Source organism: Geotrypetes seraphini, chromosome 5 (assembly GCF_902459505.1).
Source record: "Geotrypetes seraphini chromosome 5, aGeoSer1.1, whole genome shotgun sequence".
In the NCBI taxonomy this organism is placed as follows: Eukaryota; Metazoa; Chordata; class Amphibia; order Gymnophiona; family Dermophiidae; genus Geotrypetes; species Geotrypetes seraphini.
In genome coordinates this window covers 189129986-189147756 of record NC_047088.1, presented here as the reverse complement: position 1 = coordinate 189147756, position 17771 = coordinate 189129986, and the positions used below count along the sequence as shown (strand labels likewise).

Sequence of the window (17771 nt, the reverse complement as noted above, 5' to 3'; positions counted from 1 at the left end):
TAATGTTTTTGAAATGGCATTGCAAACAAAGAACTGAGTTTGAAATAGGGACACTTTTTTTTTTTTTTTTTTCAAATGGATAATATGCTCCCTGCCAAGATTTGACCCAGAGTAGAGTGTATGGCCCCTAGCCCCTAATCAGTCATCCCTCTATCACAAGGGAACTCAACCCAGTTCTCGTGACACACAAAACCAGTCTGATTTTCAAGATTTCCACAATGAATATGTAAGACACAAATGTATATGCACTGCCTCCATTGTATGCAAATCTATTTCATGCATATTCATTGCGGGTATCCTGACTGGGTGTGTGCTGTTGACTAAGTTGCGAACCCCTGCTCTTCCCTTCTTTATCTGTCTCCCCTCCCTGTATGTTCATCTTTGTGTTCTCTACCCTGGAACAGTCATCAGTCCTTTCCTGTTGACTTGAGGAGTCAGAGCACCACTGCTTATAGACAGCTATCCTGCCTCTGTAACCATTGATCCAAACTTTGTACTGTGTAGAACTCATGGGTATCATAAAACTACAGAGCTCTGCATGGCTCAAACAAAGCTGATGGAGAAGAAAGGTGTAGGTAAGAAACACTGCTGTCGAACAGTAAGAGAGGATCATCCTGGAGGCAGTGGGGTTCTTGAGGGCTTGCTGGGTGTTGCTAATATGCGTAGCACAGCATCGCCTAAAGCAGTGGTTCCCAACCCTGTCCTGGAGGAACCATCAGCTAGTCAGGTTTTCAGGATAGCCCTAATGAATATGCATGGGGCAGATTTGCATGCCTGTCACTTTCATTATATGCAAATCTCTCTCATGCATATTCATTAGAGTTATCCCAAAAACCCGACTGGCTGGTGGTTCCCCAGGACAGGGTTGGGAACCACTGGCCTAAAGCACAGAACCTAAAGTGCTTACCCAATTCCCTACCCTTTCCTCATTCCCTTCCTCAAGGACAGCTCTGTACTCTGCTTAGGCAAGGGATGAAGACTTGCCTTTAATCCACATTTGAAAGATAGCATCTAAGAAAAATACACTGAAGGATGCAATAGCATGGTAACCACTCTGATGTGGTTTTTAGGCAGTCTTTCTTTAATGTCAGCTGAACTTGTTGATCCAGTATAGTTGATACTTGGTTTTGTTCTTGCGTAAATGTAGATTTGCGTTGGTTAGTGGGGGATGGGGTTGAAGAAGCATGGCAATTTATAATTGTCATTTGGGTAACTGTTGGCAAGTAACATGTTTGCATAGGCATAGTATTATAAGACACTTTGATTATTCATCCATGTGGAGTGCTTTCATCACTCGTCTAAATGGCAGTAGGCTGAAGCCACAAGTCAAAATATTGTTATTCCAAATAAAGTTGTTCTGTAAAGAGATTTGGGTAGTTAGATTTTATTTTTACTTTCAGATAATAATTGGTGAAAAGGATTTGTGTGTGTTTAGGGGTATATTGAAACCTGGTTGAGAATGGATTTGAGTAACAGAGGGATTTGGATTCGAGATATCAGAGCAGCATCTTGCTGGACATAGTATTTGTCTCAATAAATCAGATATAAAGTGTTTGTCTCAATAAACACCACAGTTAGTGTTTTCTTTTTAAACTCCCTGCTGCAGCATTGGAATATATTTGGGATATTTTGCATCAGCATCTGGATTGTAGCTGGAACTAACTATCCATATAGAACAGGGATCTCAAAGTCCCTCCTTGAGGGCTGCAATCCAGTTGGGTTTTCAGGATTTCCCCAGAGATTATGCATTGAAAGCAGTGCATGCACATAGATCTTATGCATATTCATTGGGGAAATCCTGAAAACCCGATTGGATTGCAGCCCTCAAGGAGGGACTTTGAGACCCCTGATATAGAATAACAAGAGTGTGTGTTGCTGTCCTAAAATTATCTGAATGGTTATCCAGATAGTGGTCTCAATATTCTCATTCCCCAGATAGCTGCCAGTTCTACTCACATTCCACCCCAGCACTACCCGGATAGTACTGTGGTGATCTGTAATGATATTTGGCAGCACTATCCAGATTATGCCATTGAATATCCATTGGTAATGCCACCTGACGGAAATATTCAAACGGCCATCGTGAATATCGAGCCTCTGGTGTCTGAGGGATTAATCTGTATGATCTGAATTTGGTTTATGGCAGGGGTGCCCCCACATTTTTGGCTTGCGAGCTACTTTTAAACTGACCAAGTCAAAATTATCTACCAACAATAAAATTTTGCTTTCTGGTGATTTCATGAGTCTCTGGTTGCACTTCCTTCTTCTGACTGTAAATCCAATATTTCTTTCTGCCTGCTGCATGCTTCCTCTCCTCCAGACCTCATTCCATTCCCCAACCAACATGTCTCGCTGTCCCTCCGTGAGTCCAACTTTTTATTCCTCTCTCTCTGTCCCCCCCTTCTTTCTTTCTCTCTCTCTCTGCCCCCCTTCTTTCTTTCTGTCTTTCTCTCTCTCTCCCCTTGGTCCCCCTTTATTTCTGTCTGTCTTTCTTTCTCTCTCTCTGCCCCCCTTTCTTTCTTTTTCTCTGTCTTTATCTCTCCATCCCTGTCCCCAAGCCACTGCCACTGATTTCTCCCTGCTTCCTTTGATGCCAGTCCAGGTGCGTACAAGTGCCGGGCCCACAAGCCTTCCCCCCCACGTCAATTCTGATGTCAGAGAGGAAGTTCCGGGCCAGCCAGGCAGCGATTGGCTGGCCTAGAACTTCCTCTCCAACAGGTCAGGGAGAAGGCTGTGGGCACGACGCTTGTACGCGCCTGGCCTGGCATGGGGAAGCAGAGAGAACAGATCGCAAAGGTAACGTGAGTCTATCACAGAGCCCGAGATGGGCTCCACGATCGACTCGTATTGCCTTTGCGATCTACTGGTCGATCGTGATCGACCTTTTTGGCACCCCTGGTCTATGGGATTTACTTTGTAATCATTATTTCTCTTAAATAAAATGCCTCGAGGAGTTCTTATTTTCATCAGAGCATGAAATTTCAGTTCCAGCTGTATGAGCCAAAAATAATTTGCTCATGCCAGATGTACTTACCCTTAGATTAGAAGGGAAGGGCAGAGTCCAGTTGCCATTTTTCTGACACTGCTTTGAAGGCAGCAATGCAGTGTTCTGTCACTAACAAAATAAGATGAAAGGAAGCAAGATCCTATCTCATGGGTAAGCATTTGCTTGTAGAGCTTTTAGAGCACTTATTGCTCTGCAAACACTGCATATTACCCTGATTCTTTTTGATTTTTCTCAGGCATTCTTATGTTCTGTCCTCAGTATCATCTCCTCTTCCTCTTTAAATGTATAGTGCTGTGTGCATCTGGTAGCACTATAGAAATAATAAGAACAGTAGAATCTCAGTTATCCAGCACCCATAGGGATAACTGTAATTTCTGGTTAATTGAGAGTTACTGTTGAAATAGTTTAGTCTCCCTTCCCACCTCACTCTTATCACCCCCCTCCCCCCCCCCACACACACACACCTACCTTCACTTGTAGGTCCAGCATCTGTTCTTCCCTTCTTTCTGGGTCACTTTCTCTCCTCCCTTCTGCACCCACTCCCTCCCTCCCTCCCTTACCAAAGAAGCAGAGCCAGTCCTGACAACCCCCTTCCTCCTTTCCTCTGTTCACAAAGCAATAGAGCCGGTCTTGACAACCCCCTCCTTCCCTCTGCTCACAAAGCAGTAGAGCCGGTCCTCCTTTCACAAATTAGTAGAGCCGGTTCTAACAACCCCCTCCCTCTGTTCCTGAAGCAGCGGAGCCAGTCCTGACAACTCCCCTCCCTCCCTTTCTCCCTCCCTCCCTCACTTAGCCAAAGCTGTAGCAACAGCAGGTGAGTAGAGGAAGCGTCGGTAAACAGGCAGCTTCTTGCCAGCCCCAGCAGGGCCTTTCCTTTGCCACATCACTTCTGAGCTGGAGGAAGAGATAGAAGATTTGTGGCTGCTGCTGATGCCTCTGGGGCTGAAGGGAGAGAGAGGGGGGTTGTTGGGTCAGGAGCACCACTTTGGACATTACACAGGAGACATTTCTTTTTTCAAGCAATTTTTTTTGCCGGTTGGTTGAGAGTGCTAGTTATTTGAATACTGGTTAACTGAAATTCTACTGTAGTAGTAATTTGTTTTAACTTTTTCATATCACTGCTCTTTTTCTGTCCTCTGTGTTTACCCTCAGTTTAGGTTGTTCCCCCCTCCCCCCTCATCACAGTGGTACAGGACCTCAACTATTCTCGATCTATACCATTCCTTTGCTCTCTTAGCTTTCACTCCATGTTAAAAAATTTATTAGGATTTTCTGTATATACTGCATTTTTGAAGAAATTCACCAAAGGCAGTACACAACAAAAATAAGTTTAACATAGGCAATAGATATTTACAGCAGAAAAACTATTCAAGTATTTCTATTTATTTATATACCACTTAGATATCCTAAGGTAGGGACATCCAAACTTATCCCTTGCCAGGTCGGGTTTTCAGGATTTCTCAAATGAATATGCATGAGATCTATTTGCATACATGGTTCTCATGCAAATTCATGGGGGAAATCCTGAAAACCCGATTGGATTGCAGCTCTCGAGGACTGAAGTTGGACAACACTGTTCTAAGGGGATCCTAAGTAATTTATATTGAATAGTAATTAACAATACATACTATAGCATAGTATTCTACTTAAAGATGGCAACATAATAAAACATTTTAATGGACAGCATTAGTTCACTGTCTTCCCTTTTTATCACCTTGGCCCCCAACCACCTTCTTTTGTAGCTCCCCCTTTGCTTTCATGTTGTCATTCTCTATTAAAGACTTATCCATTTGAAAAGCCTATAACCTTCACTCGGGTGAAACTGCTACCACAAGGGTATACTAGACTCTGCAGTCTATCCTTACTGATCTCCCCTACCCTCTCTTTTTTTGTTGTTTTAAACTTCTGTCCCTACCCTTCTTTGACCCATGGTCTGTTCTGTGTTTCCTGTCAAATAACGGGAGTTCTTTTCCTATTTACTTTCAGTTTTTAATTGCACACCACTTTATTATTCCAAAGGAAAAGCGATTATATAAAAAATACAAACATACCATTTTCCACGCTCTTTCTCTAGCACTATAGCCCAGTGGTACTCCTGCAGTTTTTGTCCTTAGCTCAGATGTCTGAGTGATGATGGTGGAAGCCAGACTGACTCCCCCGTGGCCTGAAATACTTGGTCAGCAAGGAGGCCCGAGACGAGGGGATAGGCTGAGCTAGCCTGAGAAAACCCTCAGGCTGCAGAGCGTCTACTTAATTATCGGATGAAAGGGTGATGGTAAAGACTAGGCCTTCTAAAGGCCACTGCCTCCTACCTTGACTGTTTCTGCTGCTGTTGCATCCAAACCTGGAGATGGTGAGAGAAAATACCAACCTTTCATAGTCCATTCTGCTTGCTACTTTTGAGCAGAACAAAAATTTCACATTTTGGAATCTATAAAGGATTGTAAATATCTGTGTAGTTTTGGCGTATCTTGTAGTTTAAAGAGGTAATAAAAAGAAACCCTTTCATTTCCCAAAGAATCCAATGAGTCTGATATGCCAGGGAACTTATTAGTCTTTATCCATGTGCCACTTGTATTTTTCCACTTACATGGTTTTGTGAAATTATTGGCAGACTTCCACTATTCAGAATCATTGTTTTTCATTGGTTTGTGTACAGTGTATCAGAGCATCATGTGAAAATGCAAGTGCCAGTAGTGTATTGAGTAGGGCTGGGTAGTTGCCAAATTTTTGCTGGTTATTGCGGTTCCAAGTCAAACCATGAAATGTCATTGCTCCTCTGTGAGTATTAAGCACCTGATCTCATAATTCCTATAAGCCAAGTGGTGCCCTTTCCTGAATGAATTGGGGGGAGGGGGTGTTACTCTGAATGGTATCAGTAACTGGGACCACTAGGATGTATGTATGTTTGCACCTTCTCACTGTGTCTGCACAAAAGAGTGCAGGGAGCAACAGAAAATAACAATATGTTTCTGACAGAAATACAAGGGGCTGCTGAAATGTTCTCAGCCCAACCAACAAAGATGGGGCAGTCTCCATCGAGGGCTTTACTTTTAGTCTAGTGATTTTCCACATTTTTCATTCCATCTGAAAAATATGGAATGAAAAATGTAGAAAATCACTGGACTGAATATATAGCTCTCAATGGAGACTGCCCAACTTTGTTGGTTGGGCTGAGAGCTTTTCAGCGGTCCCTCATATCTCTCACCTATGCCTTACTATATACATTTGAAAATTTTATTAGTGTCCTCCTTGGTAATACTAGATTAACGTAGAATTGCTGCATATTATATGAGTGGGACTAAAAAAATTATTTAAAAATTTGGTATCCATCAACATTTTCCAGCTAGCATGGTATCAAAAATGTCTCATTTTAAATTATATCAAAAGTGCACTTGTCAGTTTTACACATATAGGGGTTGATATTCATTCAGCATGGTTGAAATGGGCAGGAGAGACTGCTGTCCACTTAGACCATGTTGAGTGGGCCTGCTGCCGATTATTCAGTGGTCCCTAGCCGAAAAGTGCTGCTGAATATGGGGGTTTAACCCCCAAGTGGAATCTAGCAAGCACCAGAGTGGTCTGGAAGGCGGAGTCAGAGAGGAGCCATCTGTTATGTAGGTACAGGCCATATTTGGTGCCTGCGCCCAATTTACTGTAGCTAAGCAGCCAGATAGGACTATACAGAAGGCAGTCCTAAATTTGGCCACTGAGATGTGCACTGAATATTGGCTTGCACTTGTGTAAATTCCAGGTTGCCAGCTGACGCTCTGACCATTTCTCCCCTTCCCCTTTCAGATCTCTCCATACCTCTGCCTATGGTTCTGATCTCCCATCCCGCGGCCCTTAAGTACCCCTGGGACTTACCTGGAGGTGATCCCTGGTAGTCTGCTGGGACAGGGCAGGAGTGGTCACCAGCCCCTTCTGGTTCCAGGTTCAAAATGGCACCTCTGATTTCTAACAGTAACAGTTGTCTCACTGTACTTTTGCCTTCCATATAAGGGCACTGCCATTTTGAACCTGGAGCCAGATGGGGCAGGAGTGGAAGGGGATCAATCTTGCTCTATCTCAGTAGACTACCAGGGATCCCCCATCTTCCTTAATCCACCCTCCTTCCATCCAATCCCCATTCAACTTTTTCATGTTTTTGGCAGTGGTCTTGCCACTTATATGCCTCAAGAATAACAAAATCATAAGAGGAGAAAAACAATCTAAAAGAGCTCTTCAAAACTAATGCAACATTAAATAAATGCTACAGACATTATGCCATCAAAACTGTAACAGATTACTTTTAGAAACAGGGTGAGAGGCCATCATTAATGACGGTCAAACAAACAGTATCCAAACTGCTAAATTGCCACTGTGCTATTACTGTAATAACATATTATACAGTGTCAGCACTATGTGGATTGAATATACATCATAGGTCTACCCACCCTAATGCACATCTGCTGTCCATTCAACAAGAGTTATGTGCTTAAAGAATAGTGTATAACTAAAATACTGATAAAAATGATAAAACACCGTAAACACTAATCTTGGTGTAAGAAGATTCTATCCAACGAGGTACCCCTTTTCAATATCTGCTTCAGGGACCAAATATGACTCACCCAACCACCAGTATTGTCATGAAATACTGCTGGCACATCTTCTGTCACCATAATATTTACTGCTTGAGCTGAGATGCCAACATAAATGCTTCCTTCAGCCTTACACATAGTAACAGCTATGAGCTATGAGTTCTGTATTCTCAGCATCTGTGGCGATTCTCAGAAGCTGGCATTGCAAACTATATCAGTGGCAAGATTGCCATGGGGACCAAATGCATACCTGTGCTGCTTCACTGACCCCCATGGTGCACACAGTCATCCAGATCCTGCTGTGACCGGTTCCAGGCTTTTAACTGCATTGTCGGACTCAAGAGCTTACCAATTCAGATAGAACTGGGGCTTCTTCCAGCCCTCTTGTAGCAAAGGAATTCACAATGAGGGTGGGTAGGCTTTTGATCCTGCTCATCCTGCTTTCTTTGACTGAATGTAAACAAATCAGATGCATTGAATGTGTGTGTGTTGTATTTTTTGACCATTGTATTAATATGTAATTTGACTGGATTGAATCCATAAAAGGACTGTGGATAACTTTCAAGGTTTTCTTTTATAGATCTGTTGAGAACGGCTAGCCAACATTCGGATAGCAGCGGCTTTGCTGAAGATCCTTCTACAGATATTAACTCGCTTCAGGTAAAATGTGATGTGTCTACCTGTATATGGCTTGCATGAAATGTAATTGAAATTTGAGTGTGAGCATCTTTATCTCCCATTCTCAAGAGAGAGCTGTGTTAGTGGGGAGTGAAATCTGTCTTTTACTAAAATGACACGGGTCTTATCCTGTAGCAGTTCATCTTTGCGCTAGCAAAACATTCCTGATGATGTCTTTAAAATGATTAAATAATGTATCTGCTATGCAATTGATTCCAAAGCAGGGTTTCCTTTTATTTTGCTTTTTTTTGTCTTGCGGGTACATTCTAGTCATGATTTTGGCTCATGGACTAAGATCCAAGATAATTTTCCCCCTCCTTTCCTATATAAGAAATCACCCAAAGATGCTGATATATTGTATGTCTAAAACTAGAGCTTAAAAATAAAAAGTTGATTTTTCAAAACTGTTCTTCTTCTCTAACTAGCATGAACATAAGAATTGCCACTGCTGGATCAGACCGATGGTCCATCAAGCCCAGCAGTCTGCTCACGTGGCGGCCCTCTGGTCAAAGACCAGCGCCCTAACTGAGACTAGCCCTACCTGCGTACGTTCTGATTCAGCATAAACTTGTCTAATTTTGTCTTGAATCCCTGGAGGGTGTTTTCCCCTAAGACAGACTCCGGAAGAGCGTTCCAGTTTTCTACCACTCTGGGTGAAAAAGAACTTCCTTACGTTCGTACGGAATCTATCCCCTTTCAATTTTAGAGAGTGCCCTTTCGTTCTGTCTACCTTGGAGAGGGTGAACAACCTGTCCTTATCTACTAAGTCTATTCCCTTCAGTACCTTGAATGTTTCGATCATGTCCCCTCTCAATCTCCTCTGTTCGTGGGAGAAGAGGCCCAGTTTCTCTAATCTTTCACTGTACGGCAACTCCTCCAGTCCCTTAACCATCTTATTTGCTCTTCTTTGGACCCTTTCGAGTAGTACCGTGTCCTTCTTCATGGACGGCGACCAGTGCTGGATGCAGTACTCCAGATGAGGGTGCACCATAGCTCGGTACAATGGCCTGATAACCTTCTCCGATCTGTTCGTGATCCCCTTCTTTATCATTCCTAGCATTCTGTTCGCCTTTTTCGCCGCCGCCACACATTGCGCGGATGGGTTCATCAACTTGTCGATCAGAACTCCCAAGTCTCGTTCCTGGGAGGTCTCTCCAAGTACCCGGACATCCTGTATTCGTGTACTCCTTGCTCTCCCCATATTATAGGTTTTCCTAAGGAAAATGTGGGTGTCCACTGTGGTTGAGGGACACTCTAAATCAGGGGTAGGGAACTCCGGTCCTCGAGAGCTGTATTCCAGTCAGGTTTTCAGGATTTCTCCAAAGAATATGCATCAAATCTATTTGCATGCACTGCTTTCAATACATATTCATTGGGGAAATCCTGAAAACCCGACTGGAATACGGCTCTCGAGGACTGGCGTTCCCTACCTCTGCTCTAAATGCTCTAGTTCTGCAGATCATTTCAAATAACTAAGCATGATTTCCCCTTGATACTAGAAACATAAAACTTCCTCATATGTTGGGAAGCTCTATTCCATTATGCAGTCCACCTTTTATCCATAGCCAATAGCTTGGTGCCATCTACTGTTAAAATAATTTCTGTAAGTGTTCATAAATGTACTGTATTGGTTTCATTTTGAGCTGCTGCACAGGTTATGATGATATTTAAATTATTGATTGCTTTTGTATTTTCCAGTACACTTTATGGTCTCTTAGAATGTAACCACTAGATAATGAGGACAAAACTATATTAAATGGATTTTTCTGCTAGACCTCAAACACCCAAGGTACTACTTAGTATTTCTATTTGTACCCTTACTGAGGTGGTGTTTTCATCATTGGTCTTAGTAAGTAGCATGTGCAAAAAAATTTTTATATAAATTAGTTTTCTCTTCCGGCTCTGCATAAATTATAAAGTGCATAGAGTGCTATAAAGTGCTGTAAAGGAAATGCACTTATCTTTATGCCCGACGGCTGCCCAAAAATGGGGGTTCGGTTTATGTTGGGGCACCCACCCCCCTCCCAGACTTATTGCAGGCCTCCGCCAGACCTCAAGGCTCTGCACTTGCCCCCCCTCCCTGCCCTGTCCATCTTACCTCTTCTGCCGCTGGAATCCCTGGTGGTACACAGGTGTAGCGGGCGCGGCTAACCCGGTCGGTCACTGCCACTGAGCTTTACAAAGCAGGAGCGCGCTTTGGTGCTGCTGCTCAGACACTGAGCGGCTTCCTGAATGGCTTCTACAAATTCTCACGAGAATTTGTGGGAGCCATTCAGGAAGCCACTTAGCGCTGACCAGCAGCGCCAAAGTGCTGTCCCACTTGATACCGCTCAGCAGCTGAAGTGGGAACTCCCAGCAGTGACCGACCAGGTTAGCAGTGCCCGCTACACCTCTGGACTACCATGAATTCCAGCAGCCGAGGAGGTATGATGGACAGGGCAGGGAGGGACAGGATGAAGAGCCTGGGTGGGAGGGAAGGGGGCTGTATGCAGTGTCTGGGAGGGAAGGGGGCTGTGTGCAGTGCATGACAGAGGAGGGAGCTGGGTGCAGAGCCTTACAGGGGATGGATGCAGAACCTGCCAGTGGAGGGAGGGAGCACTGGGACAGATCCTGGCAGGGCAGAGCACTTGAATATTAAGCCGCCCGACTTATGTTCGAGTCTTAAGAACATAAGAATAGCCTTATTGGGTCAGACCAATGGTCCATCAAGCCCAGTAACCCGTTCTCATGGTGGCCAATCTAGGTCACTAGTACCTGGCCAAAAACCAAGGAGTAGCAATATTCCATGCTACCGATACAGGGTAAGCAGTGGCTTCCCCCATGGGTCTCAACTTATATTCTTCCCCCATGGGTCTCAACTTATATTCGGATCGACTTATATTCGAGTATATATGATAGATTAGATTAGATTTATTTAATTTTGTTCTAGCATGCTCAGGAGAATTATATAGAATTATATAATGCGTGAAAAAAATCTCTTGGAGGGGTAAGCTGAGGACACTAATCTGAAATCTCTCTGAGTACATGTTTGTTCTAAATCTGACTTTCTCACTTAGGTTCATGACTCTCTTCAAGCTATGGGTAGTAGTGCTGACAGCTGTGACAGTGAAACTACAGTGACATCAGTTAGTGAAGACCTTAAGACGCCAGTGGCAAAAGATGCTCCTGATTTTCATGACCTCGATATCGATGATGATTTTTTCAGTCCTATTAAAATAACCGGGGACAAAACACCAGTATTTTCAGAGACACAAGCTGAAGACCTTTCAGACATTTTTAAGTGTGATAATCAACCAAGTCCATGCACTGAAATTAAACTAACAAGTACATTGGAGATTACTGATATTGTAAATGCAGGTCAGGGGAAGGAAGTAAAGGGAGGTGAAACTAATTTGTCAACTAAAATTGGGTCTCTATTACAACAGGAAAGTGCTGGTGAAAGTGACATTGAGAACAATAATGAATATGAAGTGGCCCCATATACAACACACCATATCTCTGAACCAATTAACTCTTATTCCGCCTCGACAGGAGACACGCAATCTGCTCCTGACCGTACAGAATCTTCTCCACTGGCACGAGTAAATGTTGTTCTACAGAGAGCCAAGATGAAGGTGTGTAATATGTCTGAAGCAGCTGGTTCTAGAGCTAGTTCTATGCTTACAGCAAGAGATATATTGAAACAGAGGCGTGATTTTGCAAGATCTGGTTTCCCCTTGAGGAGAACTCAGTCTCTTCCATCCACAGACCTTAGTCCAGTGAGAGTTGTGTCATCTGTAAATGTTCGTTTATCATCAGGAAAAGCTACAAAATGTAGCCCACCTTCCTTCACTTACAAGTATACACCTGAGGAGGAGCTGGAACAAACAAATGAGGAAGATGCTACAGCTCCATGTAAATCCACACTTTTCATCTCTCCATCTTCGAAAAAAGAAGGATCCAGGAGCAGTCTGAACAAACTTCCAGAAGAATCCATTCGCAACAGATCACAGACCTGCTCAGCAAATGCACCTTCTCACAGGTCTCAGTCATCATGCTCCCTTCATTCTGTCCATTCAGACTGGCAAGAGAGGCCCCTGTGTGAGCACACAAGAACTTGGAGTACCCATAGCATCCCTAGTATCTCTGGAGCATCCTGTGGTGCACTGATGTCTCCTTTTGGTTGCCCCTATTCTCAGAGGTTTGGGTTTCCTCAAAGGCCCTGTACCATGAACCCCCCTTCTACCACTGAAATGCAACTGCGAAGAGTACTGCATGATATCAGGAGCTCCCTGCAGAACCTTTCTCAGGTATGGTTGTGCAGTTATATATAAGTAATATGGTTCTAAAAGGAATATAAAGTTAATCCTATTATGCCATCTACTGTTTTGTGAAGGCCCATTTTACACAACGTTGAGATTGGAATTGTGGTGAGACCAGGTGTACTCCATTCCAGAGACATTTTATACTTGAACATTGCTTGACACGGTTGTATGTTGTAGTATCAAAACTTTTTTTTTTCTGTTCCTGAAGATTTCCTAAGTGCAACGATGCACACCAGTGTATATAGTAAAAAAAAAAAAAAAAGTTTTGATGTACTTACTGCAAACAAGTTGCCCGATCTCAAGGCACTAGGTACTTGGTCTTGTGTTTCCCAAAACTCTTGGGGTAATAAAAGGAATCCCCTTGATGGAAAAGCGATAGGCCATCGTTGCACCAATCTTCTCACTTCAATCTCTGACAGTCTCCCTGTTGCAGTCTGTGCTGCAGCCTCTATTGGCCAGGCCATATAAGCTGCTTCAGATGGCTTGGATCACCAGTGTATACAGATAAAAGGCAGTTTGTGTGGTTGGGTGAGATTTCTTTACTTTTTGCAGCCAGGTCACCTTGCCATCTACTTGTCAAATGCACAAACTGCAGATCTCTTCTATCTATAATTTAAAATCAGTGAAAGTGGTTTGATGATGGGATAATGGCAAGTCAGGCATGAGAGGGGTGCCCAGGCTCATTTTCACAGTGTTTAGACAAATAAAGTTTCATAGAAACCGATGGAACTTTGTGTGTCTAAATGCCTTGAAAATGAGCCCATAAAGCGCATTTGTTTGTTTATTTATCTCCCTCCCTTATCCAGGGTGAGCAACATTTCTATATACAAAATAATATATTTAACATACAGATCACATCAACACAACCATCACTTTAACCAAAATACACACATACTGTACATACAAATTATAAAAATGCAAATAACTTACAAATTGCTTCAACATCAAGCATCGGTATGCATCAGAGTATAAAAATACCTATGATATCCAAGTCACTACCATGACGAGTATCATTAAAACCAGTAACATAAAACAGACCATCGACTGCAACGCTATCCTAAACGTTGGAGCTGCCAAGTAAGGTCTGAGTCCATTCACTAACTGAAGATGGAAAAAAACCTTCCAAACTACTGCTAAAACATGCCCTCTCATGGTAAGACCAGAGTCCACAAGCACGCCGAGATACTTCACCTCCCGTCTCACCAATACTCTCTCTCCCCCAATATCTCAACATTAATGCCTAGGGCCCTCACAACACACAACACCTGCGTCTTCTGAATGCTTAACTTCAACCTATTACAGTCCCTCTATTGGCCATCCACTATATAAAGCAGTTTCAAATGTGTATGTAAAGACATCTTGAGTATTATAATTCTCATTCTCCTTTTAAAGCAGACTTTACTCAAGATGGCAAACACCATGTTAAAAATAATAATGTTTTATAATGAAAAGGGAAGGCAATTTAAAATGCCTTTTTCATGGGCAGAATAGTAAATGGCCTTGTTATAAATGCTGCAAAGCAACACATTCATGGGGATGGGGTGGGTTGGGTCAAGGTTTGGAATAATGAAGGTAATTTTATAGCAGTTGGCCTATGTGTTAGGGGCAAGTAGCTGCCAACTTTAAGCCTATTTGATAAAGACACATAAACACCTATGTATCTTTATAAAGCACCAACACAAATTCTGCAGAAATCACAAGTAAAATGAACCTGCATACACATATGTAAATTATAACTCCATCTACATCCTGCGCAAAATCTGCCCTGAACACACCTAACCCAAGCTGTGTGAAAGTATATGCATTTGTGTTACTGATTGCACTTTTATACAGAGGGTAATTAGTGAGAAACATTTATGCATGAAAAATCCTGCCTAAAATTATTCTGTGTTCCTACGTTCTCATTTTGAGAAGCATGCATGTTTTTTTTTTGTTTTTTTTTTAATGATTTGAACTAGTATTTTGATATGTGTTTGTGGATACTTCTCCTAAGATTCTTTTATAAGTGAAAGTATGGGTCTGCTTTTTACTTGAAAAAATCTAGCAAAGTCCACAGAGTGAAAAGCATGCATGACTTTTACCCAGGTAAATGGTAATAAAACTACCCTACCCCCAAGTAAATAGCAAAAAGACAGGTTTTGTTTTGGTTTTATAACTTTAAAATGCAAAATCACAAATGACATTTGAATATATTATAGTGGAAATTTATTGAATAATTTGTCACTATAGAAACTGGTACATTTGTCCACAACAGGGCATTCTTTCATTGCTGCTTTTCATTACTGTTCTATTTCATTCTCACAGAATCTGCATAAAAGAGTTTCAATGTTCTCCCCAGGACCTTTTGATTGAGTGCACCACCCAGCTGTTTTTATTGACCACTTGGCTAATTTAATAGAAAATGTTATAATAATGTGCAGAACTCCCCCGCCCCTTGCTGGTACTCCTTCATGTCACCTGGCTGGCAAATATTTCTGGGGAGAACATTGGTTATGTACAGGTTGTGGTAGCATGAGTTCAATGCTTTTTATTAAGGAAGGTGGTCCCAAAAATTAATTAACACATTTCATTTGTCCACAAGGCTAATTTTATTCCTTTATATAAAAATGAAAAACACACAAAATTGTACTTAAAACAAAGTTTAGGAGTTTTTTTTAAACTACCATTAAGCTTAACGGTATATTGTAATTCTTGTGCACTTGACAAATAATCAACGGTCTATGACATAAGATCTGCCTTTGATGTAGAAGGAAAATTATTTCAGTAGCTGGCCACTAGGAAAAGAACAAATTGCTTCTGTTCTTCATCTTTTGTCAAAGTATTGTTGTATTTTTCAATGAGGCTTATTCCTTGTTCTGCATCAATAACAACAGTCAGTTTAGATGCCCGGTTCCAAAGTTCCTTGAAAACTGGATTGTCAGTCCACTCTGTGGGATGTTTCTTCAGGAATATTTTTGCTTTTGTTGATCCACCTTCATTCAAGAGATCAAAAAAAATGACTGTGTTTTCTGTGTTACAAGACTTTCAAAGGTCACAGGTTCCGTTTCATCTGTATGCATGAGATGTCCTGGAATGTCTAGCAACAATGGATGCTGTAAGTTTTGCACCATTCATAGCTTTGTTTCTGGTGCAATTCTGTCATCAAAAAAGGCAAGTGCTGTAGGTGCTTGGACAGAAGCCATAGATGGCTGGAAATGGCTGTGAGTGCCTTGTTTGCAACAGTTTTATTCAAATGTGTGTTGAGAGTAGACAGCAGTTCAACATCATTGTATGGAGCCCTAATTCCCATTGGCGCTTCATTCCACTGTTGAACGTACAAAAGGCTGACAAACAAAGCCAAGTCAGTTACATTTCTTCATTCTGTCTCTCACCTTCTCGTTGACAAGTTCTATGTTTCTTTTGGGACAAATGCTCTTTGTATAGTTTCTTTAACTTCCTAACAAAGAGTCTGTGCATTGTGTCGGCTCAATTCCATACCGCTATCACTGACTCACACGCTACGTTATAGCTTTCCAATAAAGGTTCTCGATCCTAGTGATGACAGCTGACAAACTAACTTCCCAAGGAGCCAGTTTTCAAATGCAGATTGCAAGCTAGATGACACCATACAAACTAATTGTGTGCCATCACCTATATACACAACATACAAGCAAACAGTGCATGCTGGGGTGCTCTAAATATTGTCTCAAATTTAGCACATGAGTAAGACATATCAAGTGGACAAAAATAAGCTTTGTGGGGATGAGATTTGACAAGGTTGATTTTTTTATTTTTATTTTTTTTTTTTTTGCATACTACCATGGACCACCCTACTCTTCATGCATTAGAGCTCCAAAATTTTGTGCCTGTTGACTTCAGCAAGATTGGCACCCAAAAGAACATGCCATAATGGGCCAGTTAAAAGTCCATCAAGCCCAGGACTCTGTTTCCAACAATTTCTAATCCATATTATATATATATGGCAGAATTCAAAAAATCAGACTGATCTATGCCGCATACCTCCTAAACTGTAGCTTTTTCCATGTCTGCCTTAGTAATGGTCTATTGGGTTGCCTAAACCTTTTTAAAACTCAGCAGTGCTAACTGCTTTTACCACATAAATTTTCTCCTATTTTTTTAACTTTGTTTAAAAAATGAAAACAAGTTCTAGTATTATTTACAATAACATACAGCATTTTGTACCTTACCTCTCTTCTTTACCAAAAAATCCTATTTCCTTCTCCCCTTTTCTCCCTTCCACTCCTAAACTGGCTGTCCTTGAACCAAATTTCAAACATTTCACATTTCCCTACCCCCATTTCATCAGCTTGAGAGACCACTACAGTATACAGTAACATACCTTATATGTCTTACCATTCTATAAAGTCTTCTAATTTTTTTAACATCATCCCCTCCTCATTAGAACATAAGAATAGCCATAATGGGTCATACTGTAGCAACACTGAGTTTTTTTTCTCCACAATCTTTGTGAAAATCCTATTCCCATGTAGCCTTTTGCTTTGAATAATATGAATGGAGTATTGGGTTGGCAAGTGCTCCCATGGTAATTTTTAAAAATGGCCATATGCTAATGGTCACACACCAAAAAAGGGAAACAAACAAAACCCTACGGAGAGCAAACCAGTCAAGAAGAGTAGGGCTTGACAAATGATCTTCCAAACCAGAAGGAAATCAATTAATAATTTTATTGAATAACCACTAGAGAGAGCTCTGTGTTCACCATGCAAAGACACGACTCAACATGGAGCTGTGTTTCAACACGTCACATCCCACATCAGGAGTCATAATCTCCTATAGCACAAAACTGAGAGGGCACAATCAAACAAGGAAAAATGTCACAGCTCAGTATTATACCAGTGTTGTCAATAGCTGCAAAAGCAGAGTTAATGCACATGTGACATGGTTCCTATTCAAGAAAACTGTTAATTGATTTCCCTTCCCTGCCCCCCCCTCCCCCCTTGTTTGGAAGATCATTTGTCAAACCCTATTCTTCTTGACTGCTCCTGTATGCTAATAGTAATATTCTAGTGCAATGTGTAAACGTAGCGTCGCCGAAAATGTAACTTCGCTGTAAATGTACAGTCTCTTCATCTGTAAACCGCATAGAACTTCCATGGTAATGCAGTATACAAGAATAAAGTTATTATTATTATTTATTTGTAGTAGTCCTGAACGCTAGGATAATGCATCTGAACCAGCAAG

At 41.8% G+C, this 17771-nt stretch overlaps 1 protein-coding gene across 1 annotated transcript in view; it reads left to right on the top strand.

The window, feature by feature from the left end:
• The window catches only part of ITPRID2 (ITPR interacting domain containing 2), a 120689-nt gene that overhangs the window by 70236 nt on the left and 32682 nt on the right, over window positions 1-17771 (top strand). Inside the window, exons 10-11 of the mRNA XM_033945095.1 lie at window positions 8168-8247; window positions 11322-12554. Of these exons, the coding sequence (XP_033800986.1) occupies window positions 8168-8247; window positions 11322-12554 (1313 nt within the window). The remainder of the gene's footprint in view (window positions 1-8167; window positions 8248-11321; window positions 12555-17771) is intronic.